General features: G+C 34.8%; 1 protein-coding gene across 5 annotated transcripts in view; it reads right to left on the minus strand.

Annotated features, from left to right (window-relative positions):
• SCAPER (S-phase cyclin A associated protein in the ER) overlaps nt 1–23,257 on the minus strand; it is a 495,741-nt gene that overhangs the window by 298,454 nt on the left and 174,030 nt on the right. For 4 of the 5 annotated variants that reach the window (XM_079912990.1, XM_079912987.1, XM_079912988.1 and 1 more), the window contains exons 16-18: nt 13,145–13,300; nt 7,833–7,975; nt 1,850–1,931 (exon numbers count right to left, since the gene is read on the minus strand). In XM_079912990.1, coding sequence (XP_079769116.1) covers nt 1,850–1,931; nt 7,833–7,975; nt 13,145–13,300 — 381 coding nt within the window. Of the gene's footprint in view, nt 1–1,849; nt 1,932–7,832; nt 7,976–13,144; nt 13,301–14,625; nt 14,688–23,257 lie in introns of those variants that run through there. The other variant, XM_079912991.1, reaches the window with a different exon arrangement.

A 23,257-nucleotide genomic window follows, 5' to 3' on the forward strand; every position in this document is an offset into this window, starting at 1 on the left:
TACTTCATGGAATTACACTGTGGGTTATTAATAAGTGTTGATATTTTGTGGAAGAGGTTCTATGGTCAAATAAACTTGGAAAATATTAAGTTAAAGCTACTTACTTACTCCAGCTTGTCACTGTGCATTATGACTCAATAAACCTAGCTTACACTAAGCAACATTTTACACACTTATTTGACGACAACATACTTTTGAGAAGCACTTCCTGGAACACACTATGGGAAATGTTGCCCCACAGGTAAAGACCAAGCTCATCCTCACAGCAGACAAGGCCCATCATGACACAGACCTTTACCCACATCGACTCCAGTGACTTCCCAGAAAACAAAAAATAAACCAACTAAAAAACACTATTTCAGACTTCTGACTTTGTGCTCATACCATTTCATACGGCTGGATGCCATCCCACCCATCTACCTATTCAATTCGTCTTTCTTTCAAGATTCAGCTCACAAATTATTCTCTAAAATTATTTCCCTGACTTCTGAAATTCTTCATGTTAGCTTAGTATCCTCCTCTGTACTTTCATAGCACTCCATAGCACTCTATCCATATGGAAATTATCTGCTTAGCATCTGAATCTCACACTAGATTGAGTTCTTGAAACTGAGAACCATGTCTTACTCATCTCTGTATCCCCATGCCTAGCACAAGACTCAATAAATATTTGCTGCATTAAATTTAAATACATGATAAAGTTCTAGAGCTATGCAAATAGTAAAATAGGGTTCTCTACTCCCTGGAATTTACTACCCCTGTGAAAACCCAACATGTAAATAATTGTGACACAATGTAAAATATTCATACTGCTAGAAACTACTAATGGTAAAGATTTTCTAGAAAATATCAGCTTATCATAATCTCCCAAGCAACAACTGTGCAATTCATAAACATTGAAATAATCTTTTAGTTTATTTCTAAATAATTAAAAGTCTATGAATATAAGAAAGCTAGTAGCAATGTCTTCAAGTCATTAACAAATTAATTACTAAAATCAAGAAATGCTAAAATTCCTTTACATTTTTTCTGTCAATTGCTTTATCTTACTAAAATAATTTCAGTTTTCAGATAGTTGAGTTGGAATTGATCATAGCCAAAACCATATGTCTTATTCTCCAAATACTGATATTAGGAATACAAATTAATTCAGTTTTTTTAAAAGAAATATGACTGATTCTTTTCTTTTTTTAATAAATTTATTTATTTTATTGATTTATTTTTGGCTGCATTGGGTCTTTGTTGCTGCACGTGGGCTTTCTCTAGTTGTGGCGAGTGGGGGCTACTCTTTGTTGCAGTGCGTGTGCTTCTCATTGTAGTGGCTTCTCTTGTTGCGGAGCACAGGCTCCAGGTGCATGGGCTTCAGTAGTTGTGGCTCCGGGCTCTAAAGAGCAGGCTTAGTAGTTGTGGCGCACGGGCTTAGTTGCTTCGTGGCATGTGGGATCTTCCCGGACCAGGGCTTGAACCCATGTCCCCTACATTGGCAGGTGGATTCTTAACCACTGGGCCACCAGGGAAGCTCTAATTCAGTTCTTTTTTTTTTTTTTTTTTTTTTTGCGGTACGTGGGCCTCTCACTGTTGTGGCCTCTCCCGTTGTGGAGCACAGGCTCCGGACACGCAGGCTCAGCGGCCATGGCTCATGGGCCCAGCCGCTCCGTGGCATGTGGGATCTTCCCGGACCGGGGCACGAACCCATGTCCCCTGCATCGGCAGGCGGACTCTCAACCACTGTGCCACCAGGGAAGCCCCTAATTCAGTTTTTATACAATTAATTAAATCGATAAAATTTTAATCTCATGCTACAGTAAATAGCTCTAAAATTTCAAATTAAAATATATAATATTCCTACCTTGAGCTGAATTTTTTTCTGTAGCTCTTCCATAGCTTCTTGTTGAGCAGCTGTGAGTGCTGCCAATCGTTCTTCCCTGTCTCTATAAGAAGATATTTAAAAATTATAAACTCAACTGCTTGGAGTAACAAATTTCATGAGGTTAAAAAAATACAATTAGGATACATAGGCTTATATGTTCTAGAGAGTTTTTTAAATTATTTTTTTCTGAATGCCTATTAAGTCTCAGATATATTATTGCTCATTAAACATTTGGGAAGCAACAGACATTATTATTTATAAAAGTAGGTTTCTGGACCCAAGAATGGGTTTAAATACTAGCTCTGGGCTGTCATTTAAATATGGCATATTGAAAATATATATTTATCTCTTTTCCCTTCCAAAAACCTATAAAACAATATGAAAGGAATAGAAAAGGCAAAAATTCACAAAGACAAAGAGAATACGAGAGGAATCAATCACAAACAAATTATAAGACATACAAAGAAGTATGACCATGTTTAAGAAAAGTGCAGTCAAATGGAACTCTCTGAATGAGGCCATATGCTAGATTTATTTGGTATTATAAATACATTATAAGAATTAAAAGAAAGTATGCCAACCTAAGGAAAAATATTGTGACAATGATTCAACAGATAGAGAATCTCAACAGAGAAAGAGAAAACGTTTTTTAAGAACTTTCCAACGAAAGGAACTAGGAGTCCTTAAACAAATGGCTTTCTATGGATGGAGCAGGGAAAATATAAGATGAATTTGAAGCATCTTGCAGTGCCAGGAAGTAAGGAAGTACTCAAAAAAACAAAATGATGAAGTATGTCAAAGGCAAGCACGGGTCAAATGAAAAAGCTTCCAATGTCCAAAGGTGAAACAATTTGAGCAACAAAATAAATACCATAATACTGGTTTGTAACCCATAGTAGAATACAAATATAAACGAGTCCCCATTGACATAACAAAGGAATTTAATAAATAAATGGGAGAACAAATATCCTGTACAGAAGAACTGCAAATAATTTATGTATAAATTCGTGTCTCAAGGAGGTAGAGAATAACTCCCCATCTCTTCAGCATAGGCTTGCTTCCAAGGAGGACAGCATAGGGAAATTTTTAAACTATACAGTGGAGAAATCTGACAAATACTACCTTAGCCAGGTGATCAAGGTTAACAAAATCAGTGTAAGTCAAGGTGACAGTATGAACCTTAGACATTTTAAAAATGGTAATTCATATTCACCCCTGTGCTTCCTCCCAAAACCCATAACCTCAGTCTAACCATGAGAAAAACATCAGACAAATCTTAAGAGAGGAAAAGTCTACAAAATACCTAACCACTACTCAGAACTGTCAAGGTCATCAAAACCATGGAAAGTCTGAGAAACTGTTACAACTCAGAAGAACCTGAAGAGAAATGACAATTAAATAGCTGAAGAAATAGTGGCCACTTTCCAAATTTTATGAAAAGCATTAATGTACAGAGTAGGATAATCATGAAGAGAACCAACCTATTGGTGAAAAACAAAGTCAAAAAGAAAATTTTGAAAACAGGAAAAAACCCCCAACAACTCACCATATACAGAGGAAAAACAGTATGATTAATGGCTGACTTTTCATGAGAAACAACCAAAGTAAGAAGATTCAAAGTACTGAAAGAAAAACCAAGAATTCTATATCCATCAAAACTACCATTCAAAAGGAAGCCAAAATAAAAATATTCCCAGATAAGCAAACACCAAGATAATTCAATGAAAGCAAACCTGCCTTACAAGAAATACTGAAGGAAGTCCATCTAGCTGAAAAGATATGCCAAAGGGTAACTTGAATCCACAGAAAGAAATGAAATACACAGGAAATGATAAATATGAGGATAAATATAAAGGAATCTACAAATACATTTTCTCTATTATTCTAATTCCTTTGAAAAATGTGGGACTGCATTTAAAAAATCGTAACACTGTATTGTTGAGTTTATGACATATATAGATGTAATATATATGACAGTACAAGAAGAAAAAGACATAGTGCTATATTGGAACAAAGTTGCTCTATTTTACCAAAATTAAGTTAATTTTAACGTGAAGTAGTTTGTGATAAGTCAAGATGAATACTGTAATAAAGAAAGCAAACACTAAGCAAATAACTAAAGTAATACAGTTTTTAAAATCAAGAGAAAAATGTAAATGATGCCCTAAAAAGTACTGGTTGAGGGACTTCCCTGGTGGCACAGTGGTTAAGAATCCCCCTGCCAATGCAGGGGACACACGTTTGAGCCCTGGTCCGGGAAGATCCCACATGCCGCAGATCAACTAAGCCTGTGCGCCACAACTACCAAAGCCTGGGCGCCTAAAGCCCGGGCTCCGCAACAAGAGAAGCCACTGCAATGAGAAGGCCAGGCACCGCAACGAAGAGTGGCCTCCGCTGGTGGCAACTAGAGAAAGCCCACACATAGCAATGAAGACCCAACACAGCCAAAACTAAATAAATCAATAATTTTTAAAATGTACTGGTTTAACAAAAAAGAAGACAGTAAAGGAGAAAAAAAACTTGAGACATACAGAAAACAAATATCAAAATGGCAGACATTAAATTCAGTCATATCAATAAATTACATTAAATAAGAATGGACTAAACAATCAAAAGGCAGAAAATAGAAGGCCAGATATAAAAAGAAACCTCAACTATATATAAGTGACACACTTTAGATACAAAGACACAAAAAAATGTTTCCCTTTAGACAGAAAAAGACATATCATATAAACAATAAACATGGCAATATTTAAAACATAAAAAAAATTGACTTTAAGATAAGAAATATTTTTTTTAAAAACCCAACGAGGGATATTTCATAATGATAAAAGGGTCAATACTTCAAGGAGTTATAATAAGTATAAATTACATGCCTTTAATACTAAGGCACCAAAATACATGAAGCAAAAAACTGTCAAAACTGAAAAGAGAAATAGACAATTCAACAATTATTTTTGGAGATTTCAATAACTCTATCTCAAGAATTAATACAACTAGACAGAAAATCAGTAAGTATACAGAAGACTAAACACTATCAACTAACTTTATTTAACTGACATTTAGAGAACACTCATCCAAAACAGCAGAATACACGTATTTTCCAAGAGCACACAGAACATTCCCTAGGATAGTCTACATTCAAGACCATAAAGTAATAAGTTCAATAAATTTAAAAGGACTGAAATCATACAGAAAACATTCTTCAACCACAAAATATTTAATTAGAAAACAGAAAAACGGGAGACATTCCAAATATTTGGAAACTAAATAACATGCTTCTGAATAACTCAGGAATCAGAAATCATAAGAAATATTAGAAAAAATCTTGAATTGAATGAAAATAAAAATACAATGTATCAAAACTGATGAGATGAAATTAAAGAAGTGCTAAGAAGAAAACTGGTAATTCAAATGCTTATATTAGAAATGCAGAAATATCTAAAATTAATCAACTAAGTTTTGACTTTATAAAAGTAGGAAAAGCAAAGCTAATCAAATCCAAAATAAGCAGAAGGAAAGAAATGATAAATATCAAAGTGGAAATCAATGTAACAGAAAACAGAAACATAATGTAGAAATCCAAAGAAACCAAAACCTGGTTTTTTGGAAAGATCAACAAAATGTACAAACCTTTAGCTAGACTACCAAGAGACAGAGAGACAGAAAGACAGAGACAGAGAGGAGAGACATAAATTAGCAAATAAGGAATGAAAAGAGGAACATCACTATAGATCATGTTACAATTAAAATCCTTATAAGGAGCTATTAACAACTTTATAAAAATACACAACTTAGATGAAAAGGACAAATTCATAGAAAAACACAAATTACCAAAGCTGACTCAATAAGAAACAGAAAAATCTCAATAGATTGATAACATGTTAAGAAAAATTTGTTTGGTAATTTAAAGTCTTCCCCAAAAGATAACTCCAAACCCAGATGGCTTCACTAGTATACTGAACATTTAGCAAGAAAAAGTAACAATTCTACACAAAGAGTTTCTGTAAATAGTGGAGGAAAAAACACTTCCCATCACATTCTCTGAGGCTAGGATTGCCATGACATGAAAGCCAGACAAAGACATCACAAGAAAATTACACAACAATATCCCTTATGAATACATCCTTAATAAGAATTCAACAACACATAAAAATGATTTTACACTACGACCAAGTGCGAATTAACCCAGGAATGTAAAGTTGGTTTAATATCCAAAGATTAATTAATGTAATAAACCATATTAATAAAAAATGAAAGCTACATGATCATCTCAGTGAATGCCCCCAAAGAAGCATTTATTTAACCAAATTAAAAGTACATGCGTGCTAAAAACTCTCAATAAATTAGAAATAGAAGAGAACTTCTTCAACCTGATAATGAGGATTTATGAGAAACCTACAACTACATCATACGTAATAGTGAAAGACTGAATGTTTTCCCCCTAAGATCAAGAACAAAATAAGGATATACAATGTCACAACTTCTATTAATGTTATATTGTAGGATCTAGTCAGTGCAATAAGGCAAGAAAAAGAAATTAAAGACATCTGTATTAGAAAGCAAGAAGTAAAACAATCTCAATTTGCAGAGGACATGAGCCTTTATGTAAAATATCCTAAGGAAAAACAACAGCAAAAAAGAAAACACTAATAGGAAAATACGCATAGGAAAGTTGCACAAGATCATAAAAAATTATAAAATAAAATATATAAAAAATTGATTGTATTTCTACATACTAGCAAAAATACTAACAAAAATGAAATAAAATAACTCCATTCACTATGGCTTCAAAAAGAGTACTTAGGAAAATATTTAAGAAAAGAAATGCAAGACCTATTTTCTAAAAACTAAAAAATACTGTTGAGAGAAATTAAAGCAGATAGAGACACATACCATATTCATGGATCATATACAATATTGTAAAGATGGCAATTCTTCCCACAATGACTTATAGACTCAAGGCATTACTATAAAAATGCTTGCAAGCTTTCTTTTTTTAGAAATTGGCAAGCCTACCCTAAAAAGTTATTTGGAAAGCAATTCTGAAAGAGAACAACAACATTAGAGAACCTACATTAATTGATTTCAAAACTTGCTATAAAGCTACAGTAGTTAAAACAGTGTGGTGCTGGAGTAAGAATAGACATGTAGATATCAAAAGAACAGGACAGAGTCCAGAAATAAACCCTTACATCTATGATTAATTGACCGTGAAGAGGCAGCAAGGATAGTCTCTTAAAAGCTACCCTCTTCAACAAATGGGGCTGTGATAAATGGATATTTATATGAAAATAAATAAATTTATATTTTTGATTCATACCATACATAAAAGGTATCTTAAAAGGAATTAAAACCTAAATGTGTGTCAAACTGGAAAACTATAACATTTTGAAGAATATCTTATGACACAGGGTATAAAAGGATTTCACAAACAAGATCAAAAAGCACAAATCAATTTGGCCAATTAAATGCTTTTTCCTGGGTCTTTGAATCTTAAACAAGTGATTTTAAAATGTAGGGATGGCTGAGTGTCATTTAACATAATCAGGGCGGCAACATGTTGACCAGACCGTTTCCATCAAAAGACCACTGCCGTGGCTCCTGGGACCTAGTCTCATACTTGACCATGTCCCAGCCTGGTCATCTAACCACCTATCACTTTCGCTCCCAATATTTTACTTAAAATTTACTTTGCTTAAGTAGCCAGAATCAAATTCTATTTCTTACAACTGAAAATATCTTGAAACATCAAGTTTCCCATCCAACAGAAATTTTCAAAAGTTTTCCATTTTGAGTAGGATGTCTTAATTCCTGGAAATCAAAATTCAGTATAACATTTCTGTATTTGTAACACTTTCTAAAAATTCTACATGACGGCAAATAGCTTCAAGACTTGATTTGAATATGCACTCACTGCAAATGTTCATCAGGATCAAAATCAAGATAGCAAATGAAGTACCTAGCTCTTTCCCGGGCAGCATCTTCCCGGGCTTTTTCCTTTTCTTGCCTCTGTTGCTCAATTCGGGCTTCTTGTTCTTTCCTCTTCATTAACAATTCTTCTACACGGGCCTGTCGTTCTGCTTCTAGAGCTCTCTTACGTTCCTAATGTCAGAAATATTTTAAAAGATGTTAGAATTATGTGTAAGATGAAAATGATTAAAGGTGACACAGCTTTGACATATACTTATATATTCAAGCCAAATAGATCCCTGGCTTCTCATTAGGTATGCTTCTCAGTATTTAAATAAAATCAAATACCAATACTATCTGGTTTTCATATGTCATTTACCAGTGTTACAAATAATTAGAAGAATAAATGCTGGGCTTCCCTGGTGGCGCAGTGGTTAAGAATCCTCCTGCCAATGCAGGGGACATGGGTTTGAGCCCTAGTCCAGGAAGATCCCACATGCCACGGAGCAACTAAGCCCGTGCGCCACAACTACTGAGCCTGCACTCTAGAGCCTGGAGCCACAACTACTGAGCCAGCGCGCTGCAACTACTGACGCCCACACGCCTAGAGCCCATGCTCCACAACAAGAGAAGCCACTGCAATGAGAAGCCTGCGCACCACAACGAAGAGTAGCCCCCACTCGCCACAACTAGAGAAAGCCCACACGCAGCAATGAAGGCCCAACACAGCTAAAAATAAATAAAATAAAATAAATTTATTTAAAAAAGAATAAATGCTATTTTAAGCAGATACTATCTTATTAGAACCTGATACATATTTTATGGTTAATCACTTCTAAAGCCTTGTGTTTGGACATGGTTATAGAAATAACAGAACATGATGAAGAAAGCATAATTAACAGATTTTATTTCTGAACTAAGCTTCCATATAGGACTTAAGTGAAGAAAAGCTTGTGGCAGGGAGAAAGAGGCATTGTAATATAGCATAGTGGGTAAGAAAGTGGACACTGTATTAGATTCCCTGATTTTGTTTCCTGATTACATTATTTACCAGTTGGTCTAGTTATATTATATATGTGACTTAGTTTTCTGGAAGACAAGTAACAATAGTGCTTATTTCTTAGGATATTGTGAAGAACACATGAGATAATACATGAAAAGCACTTACATAGGGGTTGGCATATACTAAACTCTCAATAATTATCATCATCATCATCATTAATGGAGAAGATACTTCATTAAAATACTGTGATATACTTCCTGTGTATTTTTGCCTACTAGGAGTACTTAGCTAATTTTCACCATATTACTAGATGTATTGATATATTTCTTTCAATTCATCCCCATCCCCCAGGGAGCTCACACAACATCTCCCTGGTCCCTACTCTTTATGATAAATGGAACACACTACACTGATCTAGGCTCTAGTAACCACTACTTCCATAGCCTTGGGCAAGTCATTTTACCTTAAAGAGACCCAGTTTGCTGTGAGATCTAAATTATTAACACAGGTAAGTACTTAGCAAAGTGTTTAGTACATAGTAAAGTGTTCGGTAAATGAGAGCAGAAAAGAAATGCTAAAGCAGTTTCTGTTTAGATAACACTGGGGAGAGATGCTAATATTCCTAATAGTTAACTAAGTTACTAATAAGCTCACAATGGTAACTTTATATCTACAACAAGCTGTATCTACCCAGGGGAAGAAAACCTTTTTAAAGTAGTAACACAAAAGTGTCCCTATTTCTTTTCTTTCTTTTTTTTTTGGCAGGGGGCCTGAGAACTACTGAATTCATGAGAGCACATCTGACAGATCATAGACTGTTGCAGGTGGGCAATTAAATTTTAAATATAGTCTTTACTTTCTAACATACTATTCATGAACTGGTTATAGCTATTTCTCATTACTAAATATAACATGTAGAAACTTTTTTAGTTATATACTCTCTGAAAAACTCAAGAGTAAAAAACAATCAAACCTGGTACAGAAAATTTTCTCCAATAAAAAACATGAACAGGGACTTCCCTGGTGGTCCATTGGCTAAGACTCCACACTCCCAATGCAGGGCGTCTGGGTTCGATCCCTGGCCGGGGAACTATTCCCTCATGCATGCCTCAACTAAGAGTTTACATGCTGCAACTATGAGTCCACATGCCACAGCTAAGAACTCCACATGCAGAAACTAAAGATCCCACATGCCGCAGCGAAGATCCCATGTGCCACAACTAAGACCTAGTGCAGCCTAAATAAATAAATAAATATTTAAAAACATGAACAAAAGAGTTTTCCCTTAAACTCAAATTTATTTTTAAAAAGTCTGCATTATGTCTGAAAACACAACTTTCACACTAAAATGCAAAAGGTTAAAGCATTAAATATAAAGAATTAAACCAGAACTTTTCATTTCATATTTTATAAAACCAAAATCTTGAGGGATATACTTTTAAAAATTATAAGTTGGTCTTATAAATGAAATTTATTAATATTATATATAAACAATTACTTTATGTGTATGTGCAGTGTAGCTACGTTGTACGCAAAAATATGATGTCAACTTGCTGATTGTTTTTACGGATATAAGAAATACTCCAACATTGTACTAATAGAAATAACTGGACTTCAAAAAATATCCAATCTTCTAATTTCTGTTTTTAATAAGTGGAAGAGAAAATTGGTAACTGTATACCTAATGAGTAAAATTAGTAAATTCACCTAGTGTTTTCCTTTCTAAAATTTAAGTTTCCTAAAGATAGGAAACTTTGTACCCCACAAAAGCATCTTGTACAGGGAAGGAGTTCGATAAATATCTATTAGACAAATGAAGCGTAACTTTATAATATTCATTATAAATCTATATACTCACAAATAAAAAGCATAAACCTACAGCAAATGAACTGTAAAGATTTCTAACTCTCAACCCTTCTGAAACCTCTCAGACTCCCATGTACTTTGTTTCACAGTCAACGATGTGTTTATGGCAGCCTAAGAAAGGATTTTGCAACCCCGCCCTTTACGCCTACAAATCAGAAGATTAGGGCAAGAGGACAAGGCAGAATATCTAAGAAAACTGGGCTTAAAACTAATCCATCAATAATTTATATGGCAAAAAAGGGAAACTGAGAATATATGACGGCAGCATTAACTTAGTATTTCACTTACAAAAAACAAGAATCACAATTGCCTTTAACAATTTAACATTTATGTGAATGTTTCAAAAATAAAATTAAAGCAGATGGAGGGCCTCTGAATTCTTTATTAAGTCAGTATCTTACTATTATTGTATTTACAGAATGTTTGGCATTATCTCCTTGCACATATAGTAATGACTACATATTTAAAAAAATTTTAAATTTTATATATATGTTATATATTACCAATGAATTTTTCTAGTATCAGTTATCTCGATTAAACTTATGTACATACATTTTAAATTTTTCACTGAAAATTAAATCCATAGGAAATTTCTACATTTTTAAAGATAAAAATAAGTCTGAGTAGTCAAAAAAAACTTTAAGTGTTAGTGAGTTCAGAAGATTCCTTACTACTTTCAGAAAATAACTGCTTTCCTTTACGCCTTAATAAATGTTCCAAATTATAAAATAAGAGTCGTCATTTTTAAACAGAAGATAACTGTTATATTTCAAATCTTCAAATCTGCAAAATAAATGCAGAAAAAGTAACTAAAGATGTCTACTCAAAAATATACAATATTACTCATATATTTCCCCCCAAAATCCAGTTAAGAAGTTACCTCTTCCACTGAACTTTCCCTGACATTCCCCTCCCACCAAGAGAGCTAATTATTCCCTACTCTGTGATACCACTGTAACCTATACAGTACAGGTTTCTATTACACTTTCACACTATGTTGTATTATTTGCCATAAAGGCAAAGATCATATCTCATTTATTTCTGAATTATTAATGCCTAATGGTTGCTCAAAAGTAACACACAATTTTCAAAATAATAATTATTTTTGAACATCTTTATTGGCGTATAAAAAAATAATTATTTTTATAAATTGGTTTGATGCAGAAAAAGAAAGAGCAATAAAGCTGAAGGGATGGGTCAAATTAAAAATTCAAATATCCTATTTCATTTACTCATTTAAGAATGTTAGTTAGTGAGTAATTAACTTTTAAATGATAAAAATGAATTTTTTACTGTTCCTTTGAGAGGAAAAGCTAAAGTTTCTCTAAAAGTAGTATCCTGTATTTTTAAACATAAGTTAGCTTGACACTCAGATTAAAATGAGACCTTGAACTCAAATCAAATAGAGATTGGGGTGAATATGGGACTGATTGCTAGTGTACAAAAAGAGCATAAAGTAACCAATAAACTTGAAAACTGTTATGATATTTTAATTTCCTAAAATTACCAGTGACATGAAGAAGCATGAAACATTAATAACATCCCTAGCTTTTAACATAACAACAAAGCTCTTCATGGTCAGGTCCCTAACTGTACATGCCATACTCACTCATCTCCTGCATAGAATGCCTACTTTGCACCATTTACGACTGTCTCAGTTTTCAAAACTTAGTTGAGGCACCGCCTCCTCCAGGAAGCTTTTCCTGATGTTCTCACGTCTTTGCCACTCTCAATTTGAGTAACAGATTCTCCTTTGTGCTTCCAAAAACGTCTTTACTGTTCCACTAATCCTACGAGTTAAGATTTGTTTACATATATGTCTTCCCATTGAGATCAAGGATATATCTTTTTCATGTCCTTGAGCAAAGCACAGCACACAGATTATAGCAGTAATTCAATAAACGATGACTGAATGAATAAACAAGCAAATATTAGTCATAATAGATAAAGTATGTCTGCATCCATATTTGATCTTGAGGAAGATTTAAATAGTTTAAAACCATCACTAAAGTTTATGTGTTAAGTCTTCTTCCCATCCTGAAAATGGTAGCTAACTTAGGGTATGCTACAGAGGTTAAAGTACGTGATGACACTGCCCAATATATGACAGGTGCTCCTTGTCATAAGCATAAAGATTGCCCAGTTACTAAGGCTATATACATTGGTTCAAACACAATCCATTTGTAAGGGAAGAAAGGAACATATTCTTGCCCAACCCAATTAGAAAAGAATAGATAATAATCTGTCCAGAGCAATTTAGTCCTTCATCTGGTTGAGACTAGAGATTCAAATTGACAAAAACACTGATACCCTTTCTGAAGGAGTACACACTGCCTTGGCAATCAGACTTCCCATTTCCAAACCGTGCTACACTAAACCATGCATCCTTGGGAACACAAACTTGGTCTTACTCCTTTTTGTATCCTCAGCACCTGGCTCAGAGCCTAGGAAATGGCTGGTGCTCAATAAATGCTTGCTGAATAAAATTCTACCTGAACAGCTTCATCACGTGCTTGCTTTTCTTCCTGTCTTCGCTGACGCTCTTCCTGTAACTCATTAAGCCTCTGCTCATATTCCTTCAATTTTGATAAAACATCATGGCGTTTGTTCTGGGCTTCGAGGGTATTTATAAAGGCAATTTCGTTTACCTGCAATAAAAAAAAAGAGAGTGAGTTTCAAATCAGGTTAATTCTAAGGCACATCACAAAAATAAGAAACTTAACAGTCTTTATATAATAATACAAACCAGTTTTAAGGCATAGACCAAAAAATGAACGACTTATAGTCTTTTCTTTCAATACTTATCCCCCAAATGGATAATAATCCAGTGTACATAACAAACCCATAGGCCGCAGTAAGAAGTGATTTAGAGAAGTGGTCCCCAACCTTTTTGGCACCAAGGACTGGTTTCGCGGAAGACAGTTTTTCCACAGACGGGGGTGGTGAGAGGATGGTTCAGGCATTAATGCGAGTGATGGTACAGGCGGTAATGCAAGCACTGTTCAGGTGGTAAGGGAAGTGATGTGGAGCAGCAGATGAAGCCGCTTGGTTGGCCGCCACTCACCTCCTGCTGTGTGGCCTGGTTCCTAACAGACCACAGGACTGCTAACGGTCCGTGGCCCGGGGGTTGGGGACCCCTGATTTAGAGTAAAGGTCTGCCATTGAAATATATTTTTTTTATTGAAGCATAGTTGATTTACAATGTTATGTTAGTTTCGGTGTACAGCAAAGTGATTCAGTTATACATATACATATATTCTTTTCCATTATAGTTTATTACAGGATATTGAATATAATTCCCTGTGCCATACAATATGACCTTGTTGTTTATCCATTCTATATATAATATCAATAGTTTGCATCTGCTAGTCCCAAATTCCCAATCCAACCCTCCCCCTTGGCGACCACAAGTCTGTTCTCTATGTCTGTGAGTCTGATTCTGTTTCATAGATAAGGTCATTTGTGTCATAGCTTAGATTCTATGAATAATGATATCATATGGTATTTGTCATCTCATTCTTACTTCACTTAATGTGATAATCTCTAGGTCCATCCACGTAGATGCAAATGGTATTATTTCATTCTTTTTATGGCTGAGTAATATTCCATTGTATATATTTAGATCTTCTTTATCCATTCATCTGTCAATGGACATTTAGGTTGTTTCCATGTCTTGGATACTGTAAATAGTGCTGCTATGAACATAGAGGTGCATGTATCTTTTTGAATTATAGTTCTGTCCAGATATATGTCCAGGAGTGGAATTGCTATATCATATGGTAACTCTATTTTTAGTTATCTGAGGAACCTCCATACTGTTCACCATAGTGGCTGTACCAATTTACATGGTCACCAATTTTGTAGGAGGGTTCCCTTCCTTCCACACCCTCTCCAGCATTTGTTATTTGTAGACTTTTTAATGATGGCCATTATGACCAGTGTAGGATGGTACCTCATTGTAGTTTTGACTTACATTTCTCTAATAATTAGTGATGGTTAGCACCTTTTCATGTGCCTGTTAGCCATTTATATTGTCTTCTTTGGAGAAATGTCTATTTGGGCCTCCACTGAAATGTTTTTAAGAGATAAATTAAGATTTTTATAGAAACCATTTTATAGTTACTTAATATCATTGTGATTTGACATTATACAAGTTACATTAATTTTAATAGGTATGTACATTATTCTAATGAGTATGAGGTGACAAAACTTAAAGTAAACAAATCATTTTTCTTCAACATACACCAAATAAGTGACAATTAGGTACAAGATATTAAACTATATACCTCATCCTCAACTTCACATATATTGAGTCTGAACAGTCAAGTTTTGCTAGAGTACAGTTTTTTTTAATAGATCTTTATTGGAGCATAATTGCTTCACAATACTGTGTTAGTTTCTATGGCACCACGAAGTGAATCAGTCATATGCATACACATGTCCCCATATCCCCTTCCTCTTGAGCCTCCATCCCATCCTCCCTATCCGACCCCCCTAAGATCATCACAAAACACCGAGCCGATCTCCCTGTGCTATGCTGCTGCTTCCCACCAGCCAACTGTTTTACATGCAGTAGTGTATATATGCTGATGCTACTCTCACTTTGCCCCAGCTTTGCCCTCCCACCCTATGTCCTCAAGTCCATTCCCTATGTCTACCTCTTTATTCCTGCCCTGCAACTAGGTTCATCAGTACCATTTTTTTTTTTTAGATTCCATATATATGTGTTAGCATACAGTATTTGTTTTTCTCTTTCTGACTGACTTCACTCTGTATGACTCTAGGTCCATCCACCTCACTACAAATAAGTCGATTTCATTTTTTTTATGGCTGAGTAATACTCTATTGTATGTGTCACGTCTTCTTTATCCATTCATCTGTCGATGGACATTTAGGTTGGTTCCATGTCCTGGCTATTGTAAATAGTACTGCAATGAACACTGTGGTACATGACTCTTTTTGAAATTATGGTTTTCTTAGGGTATATGCTCAGTAGTGGAATTGCTGGGTGATATGGTAGTTCTATTTTTAGTTTTTTTAACACATCTCCACACCATTTTCCATAGTGGTTATATCAATTTACACTCCCACCAACATAATTAAATGAAATAGAAACAAAGAAAACAATAGCAAAGATCAATAAAACTAAAAGCTGGTTCTTTGAGAAGATAAACAAAATTGATAAACCCTTAGCCAGACTCATCAAGAAAAAAAGGGAGAGGACTCAAATCAATAAAATTAGAAATGAAAAAGGAGAAATCACAACTGACACTGCAGAAACACAGAGGATTATAAGATACTACTACAAACAACTATAGGCCAATAAAATGGACAATCACAAGAAAATGGACAAATTGTTGGAGAGGTAAAACTTTCCAAGACTGAACCAGAAAGAATTAGAAAATATAAACAAACCCAACACAAGTAATGAAATTGAAGCCATAATTAAAAATCTTCCAAGGGCTTCCCTGGTGGCGCTGTGGTTGAGAGTCCGCCTGCCGATGCAGGGGACATGGGTTTGTGCTCAGTCCGGGAAGATCCCACATGCCGCGGAGCAGCTGGGCCAGTGAGCCATGGCCGCTGAGCCTGCACATCCAGAGCCTGTGCTCCGCAACGGGAGAGGCCACAACAGTGAGAGGCCCGTGTACCACAAAAAAAAAAATCTTCCAAGAAACAAAAGTCCAGGACCAGATGGCTTCACAGGCGAATTCTATCAAACATTTAGAGAAGAGCTAACACCCATTCTTCTCAAACTCTTCCAAAATACTGCAGAGGGAGAAACACTCCGAAATTCATTCTATGAAGCCACCATCACCCTGATACCAAAACCAGAAAAAGATTATCACAAAAAAAATAAAATTACAAACCAATGTCACTGATGAACATAGATGCAGAATCCTCAACAAAATACTAGCAAACAGAATCCAACAGCACACTAAAAGAATCATACACCATGATCAAGTGGGATTTATCCCAGGGATGCAAGGATTCTTCAATATATGCAAATCAATCAATGTGATACACCAGATTAACAAATTAAGGAATAAAAACCGTATGATCATCTCAATAGATGCAGAAAAAGCTTTTGACAAAATTCAACACCCATTTATGATAAAAACTCTCCAGAAAATGGGCATAGAGAGAAACTACCTCAACATAATAAAGGCCGTTTATGACAAAACCACAGCAAGCATCATACTCAGTGGTGAAAAACTGAAATCATTTCCACTAAGATCAGGAACAAGACAAGGATGTCCACTCTCACCACTCTTATTCATCATAGTTTTGGAAGTCCTAGCCACAGCAATCAGAGAAGAAAAAGAAATAAAAGGAATACAAATTGGAAAAGAAGAAGTAAAACTGTTACTGTTTGCCAATTACATGACACTGTAAATAGAAAATCCTAAAGATGCCACCAGAAAACTACTAGAACTAATCAATGAATTTGATGAGGTTGCAGGATACAAAATTAATGCACAGAAATCTCTGGCATTCCTATACAGCAACAATGAAAAATCAGAAAGAGCAATTTATGAAACACTCCCATTTACCACTGCAACAAAAAGAATAAAATACCCAGGAATAAATGTCCCTGAGGAGGCGAAAGACTTGTACTCATAAAACTATAAAACACTGATGAAAGGAATCACAGATGACATGAACAGATGGAGGAATATACCATGTTCTTGGACTGGAAGAATCAATATTGTGAAAATGAATATACTACCCAAGGTAATTTACAGATTCAATGCAATCCCTATCAAACTACCAATGGCATTCTTCAAAGAATTAGAACCAAAAAATTTACAATTCATATGGAAACGTGGAAGACACCAAATATCCAAAGCAATCTTGAGAAAGAAAAATGAAGTTGGAGGAATCAGGTGCTCCGACTTCAAACTATACCACAAAGCTACAGTAATCAAGGCAGTATGGTACTGGCACAAAAACAGAAATATAGATCAATGGTAAAGGAGAGTAAAGTTTTTATGAGTAAAGTACAGTTAATGATAAAAAACTGGAAAATGTCTGTTGGGGTCAAATTTCTCATTCTTGAAAGCCAGAAGGAAGACATGCCACAGTGAAAAAGGTAGAGTGAAATTGAGAAGTAAACAAACTCTGAAGCTTACTCTCTCTGAAAGTAGTATAGACTCCAGGAATCCATGTTGGATGAAATAAAATCTATCACTAGATATGTTACAAACTGAAACAAGAAAGTTTGAATACAGTTCTAGCAAAGATTTCCCAATCTCCATGCCACCATGTAACTACTTTCATAAGTAAATTAACAATATAATCATTTCTCAAGGTATACTGAAAGTATAAGACAAACAGGTATGCTCAAGGAAAATTAATCATAATGTATCAAGGGTCACATGTTAAACATAATCAAGATGAAAGAAAAAGAAATGAGACCTAATGCTCCAGACAAAATAAATAAAATAAAATTCAGAGGGAAGAATGTGCAAAAGCAGCATAAAAAATACAGTCTGTGATGTTGGTCAAATGCTACAAAATTTTAGTTATGCTAGTTGAATATGTCTGGAGACGTAATGCACAGCATGGTGATAATAGTTAATAGTACTGTACTATATACTTGAAATTTGCTAAGAAGATAGATCTGAAATCTTCTTAGTGTGTGTGCACGCACACACACACAGTAACTAAGTAGAGGTAACAGATATTTTAATTAGTTGGATTGTAGTGATCATCCCACAATGTATATGTATATCAAAATATCAAGTGTGGGCTTCCCTGGTGGCGCAGTGGTTGAGAGTCCGCCTGCCGATGCAGGGGACACGGGTTCATGCCCTGGTCCGGGAAGATCCCATATGCCACAGAGCAGCTAGGCCTATGAACCATAGCCGCTGCTGAGCCTGCGCATCTGGAGCCTGTGCTCCGCAACGGAAGAGGCCACAACAGTGAGAGGCTCGCGTACTGAAAAAACAAAAAAAAATCAAGTTGTACACCTTAATATACACAATTTTGATATGTCAATGATATCTCAATCAAACTGTAAGTAAGTAAAAAAATAAGACATTTCCTGGAAATTAACTGGAAGAAAACATAACCAAAGAAACAGCAGAATATCTCCCAGGCAAACTTAGTAATGTAAAAAGAAGTCAACACGAACCTGAATTTAAAGGTGCAAAAAAGATGATAAAATGACATGATAAAATAAAGGAAGACTAGAGAGTTAAGGAAACTTAGCCCAAAGTAACACAATCACAGAATTAATTAAATTAGAAAAAGCATGAAACAGAGCAAAGATGGTAAAAAGTCGAATCACTAACAGAGGAAAGGCTTGTTATAATCACAGTTAATATGGACTTTAAAATGAAAATTTATGTGTAAGTAATAACTTTTGAACATGGAGAACAAGTTAAGATGATCTAATGTAAGAATAATATCTGTAAAGTTAAGAAAGACAAAATATTCCAATATATAATACAGAAAATTTTCCCTGATAAAAAGAATTACTGAAAATTTAGAAAGCCCACTTTATTTCATGAAGAATTTATTCAGAAGATCAACACCAAGAATATCCTTATTAAATCACAAAACATTAAGGAACAAGCACAAATTTTTTAAGCTTCCAGGCAGTAAATGCAAGTCATCTATGAGAAAGAGGGAGAAAAAATCTGTCTGGCCTCAGGCTTCTCCACAGAATTAGTTAATGCTAGAAAAACATGGAATAATGCCTACAAAATTTTGAAGGAAAGATATTCTGAACCATGAATCTGATCTCTAGCCAAGATGTACTCAGAAATGCCACAGGCCTTTGATACCTAAGAACTCAAGGAATAGAGCATAATAACCTCTTCCTGAAAAAATTACTTGTTAATAAAATCCAGCCAACCAGGTCAAAACAAAGAACACATGAATGGAGGATTAGGCAAGCTGTGCATCCATTCATACATAGAAGGAAAACTAAACTGTGGAATTTATAGTTTCAGAGCAAAATGTAAATGTTATAAACCTTAACAATGTAAAAATAATGAAACTATGAAAATTGTTGGGAGGAGATCTTGTGAAAAAGAAACCTTTGTTACAAATTCAATAAGTCCCTCAATTTTACTTCCACGTCACTTCCTTCTCTTAAAATGGAACTAAAATAGAAATGAATACTTCTTATTAAGAAGTACCATGGATAGTATAATTCTTTTTTTTTAATTAATTAATTAATTAATTAATTAATTTTTTTGGCTGTGTTGGGTCTTCGTTTCTGTGTGAGGGCTTTCTCTAGTTGCGGCAAGCGGGGGCCATTCTTCATCGCGGTGTGCAGGCCCTTCACTGTCGCGGCCTCTCTTGTTGTGGAGCACAGGCTCCAGACCCGCAGGCTCAGCAGTTGTGGCCCACGGGCCTAGCTGCTCTGCGGCATGTGGGATCTTCCCAGACCAGGACTCAAACCCGTGTCCCCTGCATTGGCAGGCAGACTCTCAACCACTGCGCCACCAGGGAAGCCTGATAGTATAATTCTATTTTATAAAGTTATCTATTCATTCAATCTGAACATTATTCTAAAGAGATTTCTGGAAGAGTATTTATAATGTCAATGGTAGCTATTTCTGAGGGTGGGATTTTGAGTTTCCTTTGCTACATATTGCTTGAATTCTTTAAAATGAGAATAAACCATTTTCATAACAATATGGCCACTATTCTACATATAAAACAGTATTAAAGAAAGCTAGAGTAATGCATTTATACTAAGAAAGACAAGAGAAAGTCCCTAAAGGTTTTTAAGTTGAGAGGTAATACAATAATGCCCTTAAGAAAGATTAATTTGAAGGGAGTAGGGACAAAAGGCAAGAATAACAACTGCAAATATTGATAAATGATCACAAGCTTTCCAAGTCTAGATTAATGGGAGACTAGTGATACCATTCATCTGAAATATGAATTTCAGGAAAGGCAAATGATTTGGGATACAGGGGTGGTGAGCTGATGAGTTTCACTGGATACAATCATCAAGCAATAGGTAACTGAGTCTAGAGCTTCATTGAGAGGGTGGGGTTAAAATGCAGATCTAGGAGTCATTACAGAGAGGACAGCTGAAGCAAGGAGAATGTGATATTCAAGGAAAGGAATAAATGAAGTGGACTGAAGGCAGTAACATTTAAGCAGCAAAAGAAAAAGGGAAGATAGTAAAGCATTGGTTAGGAAAGCAGAAGGAAAACCAAGATAGTGCAGAAGAAAGTGTTCTAGAAAAAAATACATAACAGTGTTGATAATGAACAGATCCAGAAAAGGCTTTTAAACATAGTGATAACAGAGTAACATTCTGAAAGGAAAGTGCAGTATAGCATAGAGGAAAAATGGTGTCATAAGGAATTCAAGAAGACAGGAGTGATGAGGTAGTGGAAATGAGCACAGACAGCTCTTTCTAGGAATCTAATGATTTCCAAAAGGAAAGAGTAGGTAATCTATAGAACAGGTGGAAGCAGTCAGTCTAGAGGAAGAAAGCAAAGGAGCAGGCACAAGAAGATAACTGATGAAGCAAATTTTAAAAGCAGGCAAGAGGACACAGCACAAGGAAAAGGCTACTGCCATAAATAAGGAAAAAGATGTCTTTTCCTCAAAGAAAACCCCCAAAACCCTGTAATTATGAGTAGACACATTGCATCTGAAAAGCTATCAATGAGACCATTAAGAAACTGAAAATAAAAGCCATTTTATACTATTAAATAAATGATAAAATCGGGTGCTGAATAACTCTGCCTGTAATAATAATCACTAACAACTAAATAGTAGATGACTTATTTTCAATCATCTGTGTATCCAAGAAAGAACTAAGACATTTGAGAAGACTGTTAATTTATGCCAAAAACTCACAAAAAAAGTATATGTGGAAAAAATATCTTACACAGGACTGAAATAAATATATTTGGTATGTCTCAAGGACATATTCTTAAGTTCTAGTGGAACTTAAGTATATTTTAAATCACTGGATTATTAGAACTTCTGGATTAGTAATAAAACAACAGAAATGCATTAGGGACTTAAGGAAAAGTTAGGAAGTGGAACACAAATAGGATGTGGCATTCTATGAAATTGTAATATTTTACAGAGTATTTACAGCATACCAAGGATGGCATTAACTGCTTCACAATACGCACAACCTAATTTAATCCTTTCAGCAATTCTTTGAGATGTAGGTAAGATTATTCCTATTTTACAGATCAACAAATAGGCTGAGAGGCTAAAATAACACCCAAGACCATTCAGCTACTATGTGGTAGAGTCAGGACCTGAATCCAAATTTATCTAACTCCAGAGACTTCAGTCCTCACTATTATGATGAAAAATTACTTTTGAAGAAGGAGCAACTGTTTGATATATGTGGAACCAAATTTCCTGATCATAAAAATCACCTGGGGGGCTTATAAAAAAATAAAGCTCCTCAGGGGCCACTCTAGCATTACTGAAAAAAACCTGCAAAGCTTGGAAATCTCTCTTTTTAACAACTCATATTACTGTTATAATCAGGCAAGACTGGGAAATATTGGCATGTGATAAAACCAAAGGTAGGAGGTTTTGTCTCATAGATTAAAATGTCTGGGGATGAAAGTAATCGACAATGTTTCACACAAACTTTTAAGATATTTATGTAATTATACGAAGAACAATTCATTCATAAAATATTTAAATGAATGAGAGAACAAGAAAAAACTAGATTGTCTATTTTTATTTTCTTTGTAGATATAATACATTTCAAAAGAGGGTTTCAGAGATTATCGAAGAGAAAGCAATGAAAATTAAGAGAACCAACAGGACAGCAGTTGGTAGCAGGGTTTTAAAGCAGAATTTCATATTAGCAAAAATCTTAGTACAGACTGTTAACTCAGTGAACCTGGATTATCAAGAATTTTTAAAACTGAAAATGGTAGCTGATATCTTTATGTAAAAACAACCAGCAGTCAACCACTTATCTTGACGGAAATTATTTAAACTATAGTTTGGGTTAATATGTTTATAGGAGCCACTTTGGTTTAATGAGATTATAATGAAAGTAAATATATTAGGCAATTAGACAGATCAAAATTCATACAAGTCATATAAAAAAAGACCACAAAATGAAAATACTAAACCAATAATAAGAACAGTGGTAAAAGCATAGGCTTTCGAACCACAAACATCAGGATTTTAATTCCGACTGTGTGACCATCAACAATCTGCCTTCAGACTGCTTCTCTAAAATATAAAAATAATACATAGTTCAGAATTTCCACTTCCAGCTATGATGGAGTAAGAGGGTCCAGATGCACCCTCCCACCTTAAACAACTAAAAAATTAGACAAACATATAAAATATATGAAATTCAATTAATGTAACACAGCAAATATCAAAAGAACAAAGGACAAAACCACATTATTCTTGCAATAGATGGAGAAAAAGGATTTGACAAAATCCAATACCCCTTCATGCTAAAAACATTCAACAAACTAGAAGTAAAAAGGAACTTCCTCAATCTTTGAAGTGTATCTATGAAAACCCCATACCTAACATCATACTTGATGATGAAAGACTAAATGCCTCCCACTCCAAAGATCAGGAACAAGACAAGGATGTCCACTCCTACCACTTCTATTCAGTATTGTATTGCA

Source organism: Stenella coeruleoalba, assembly GCF_951394435.1.
Source record: "Stenella coeruleoalba genome assembly, chromosome: 2".
NCBI classification, from domain to species: Eukaryota; Metazoa; Chordata; class Mammalia; order Artiodactyla; family Delphinidae; genus Stenella; species Stenella coeruleoalba.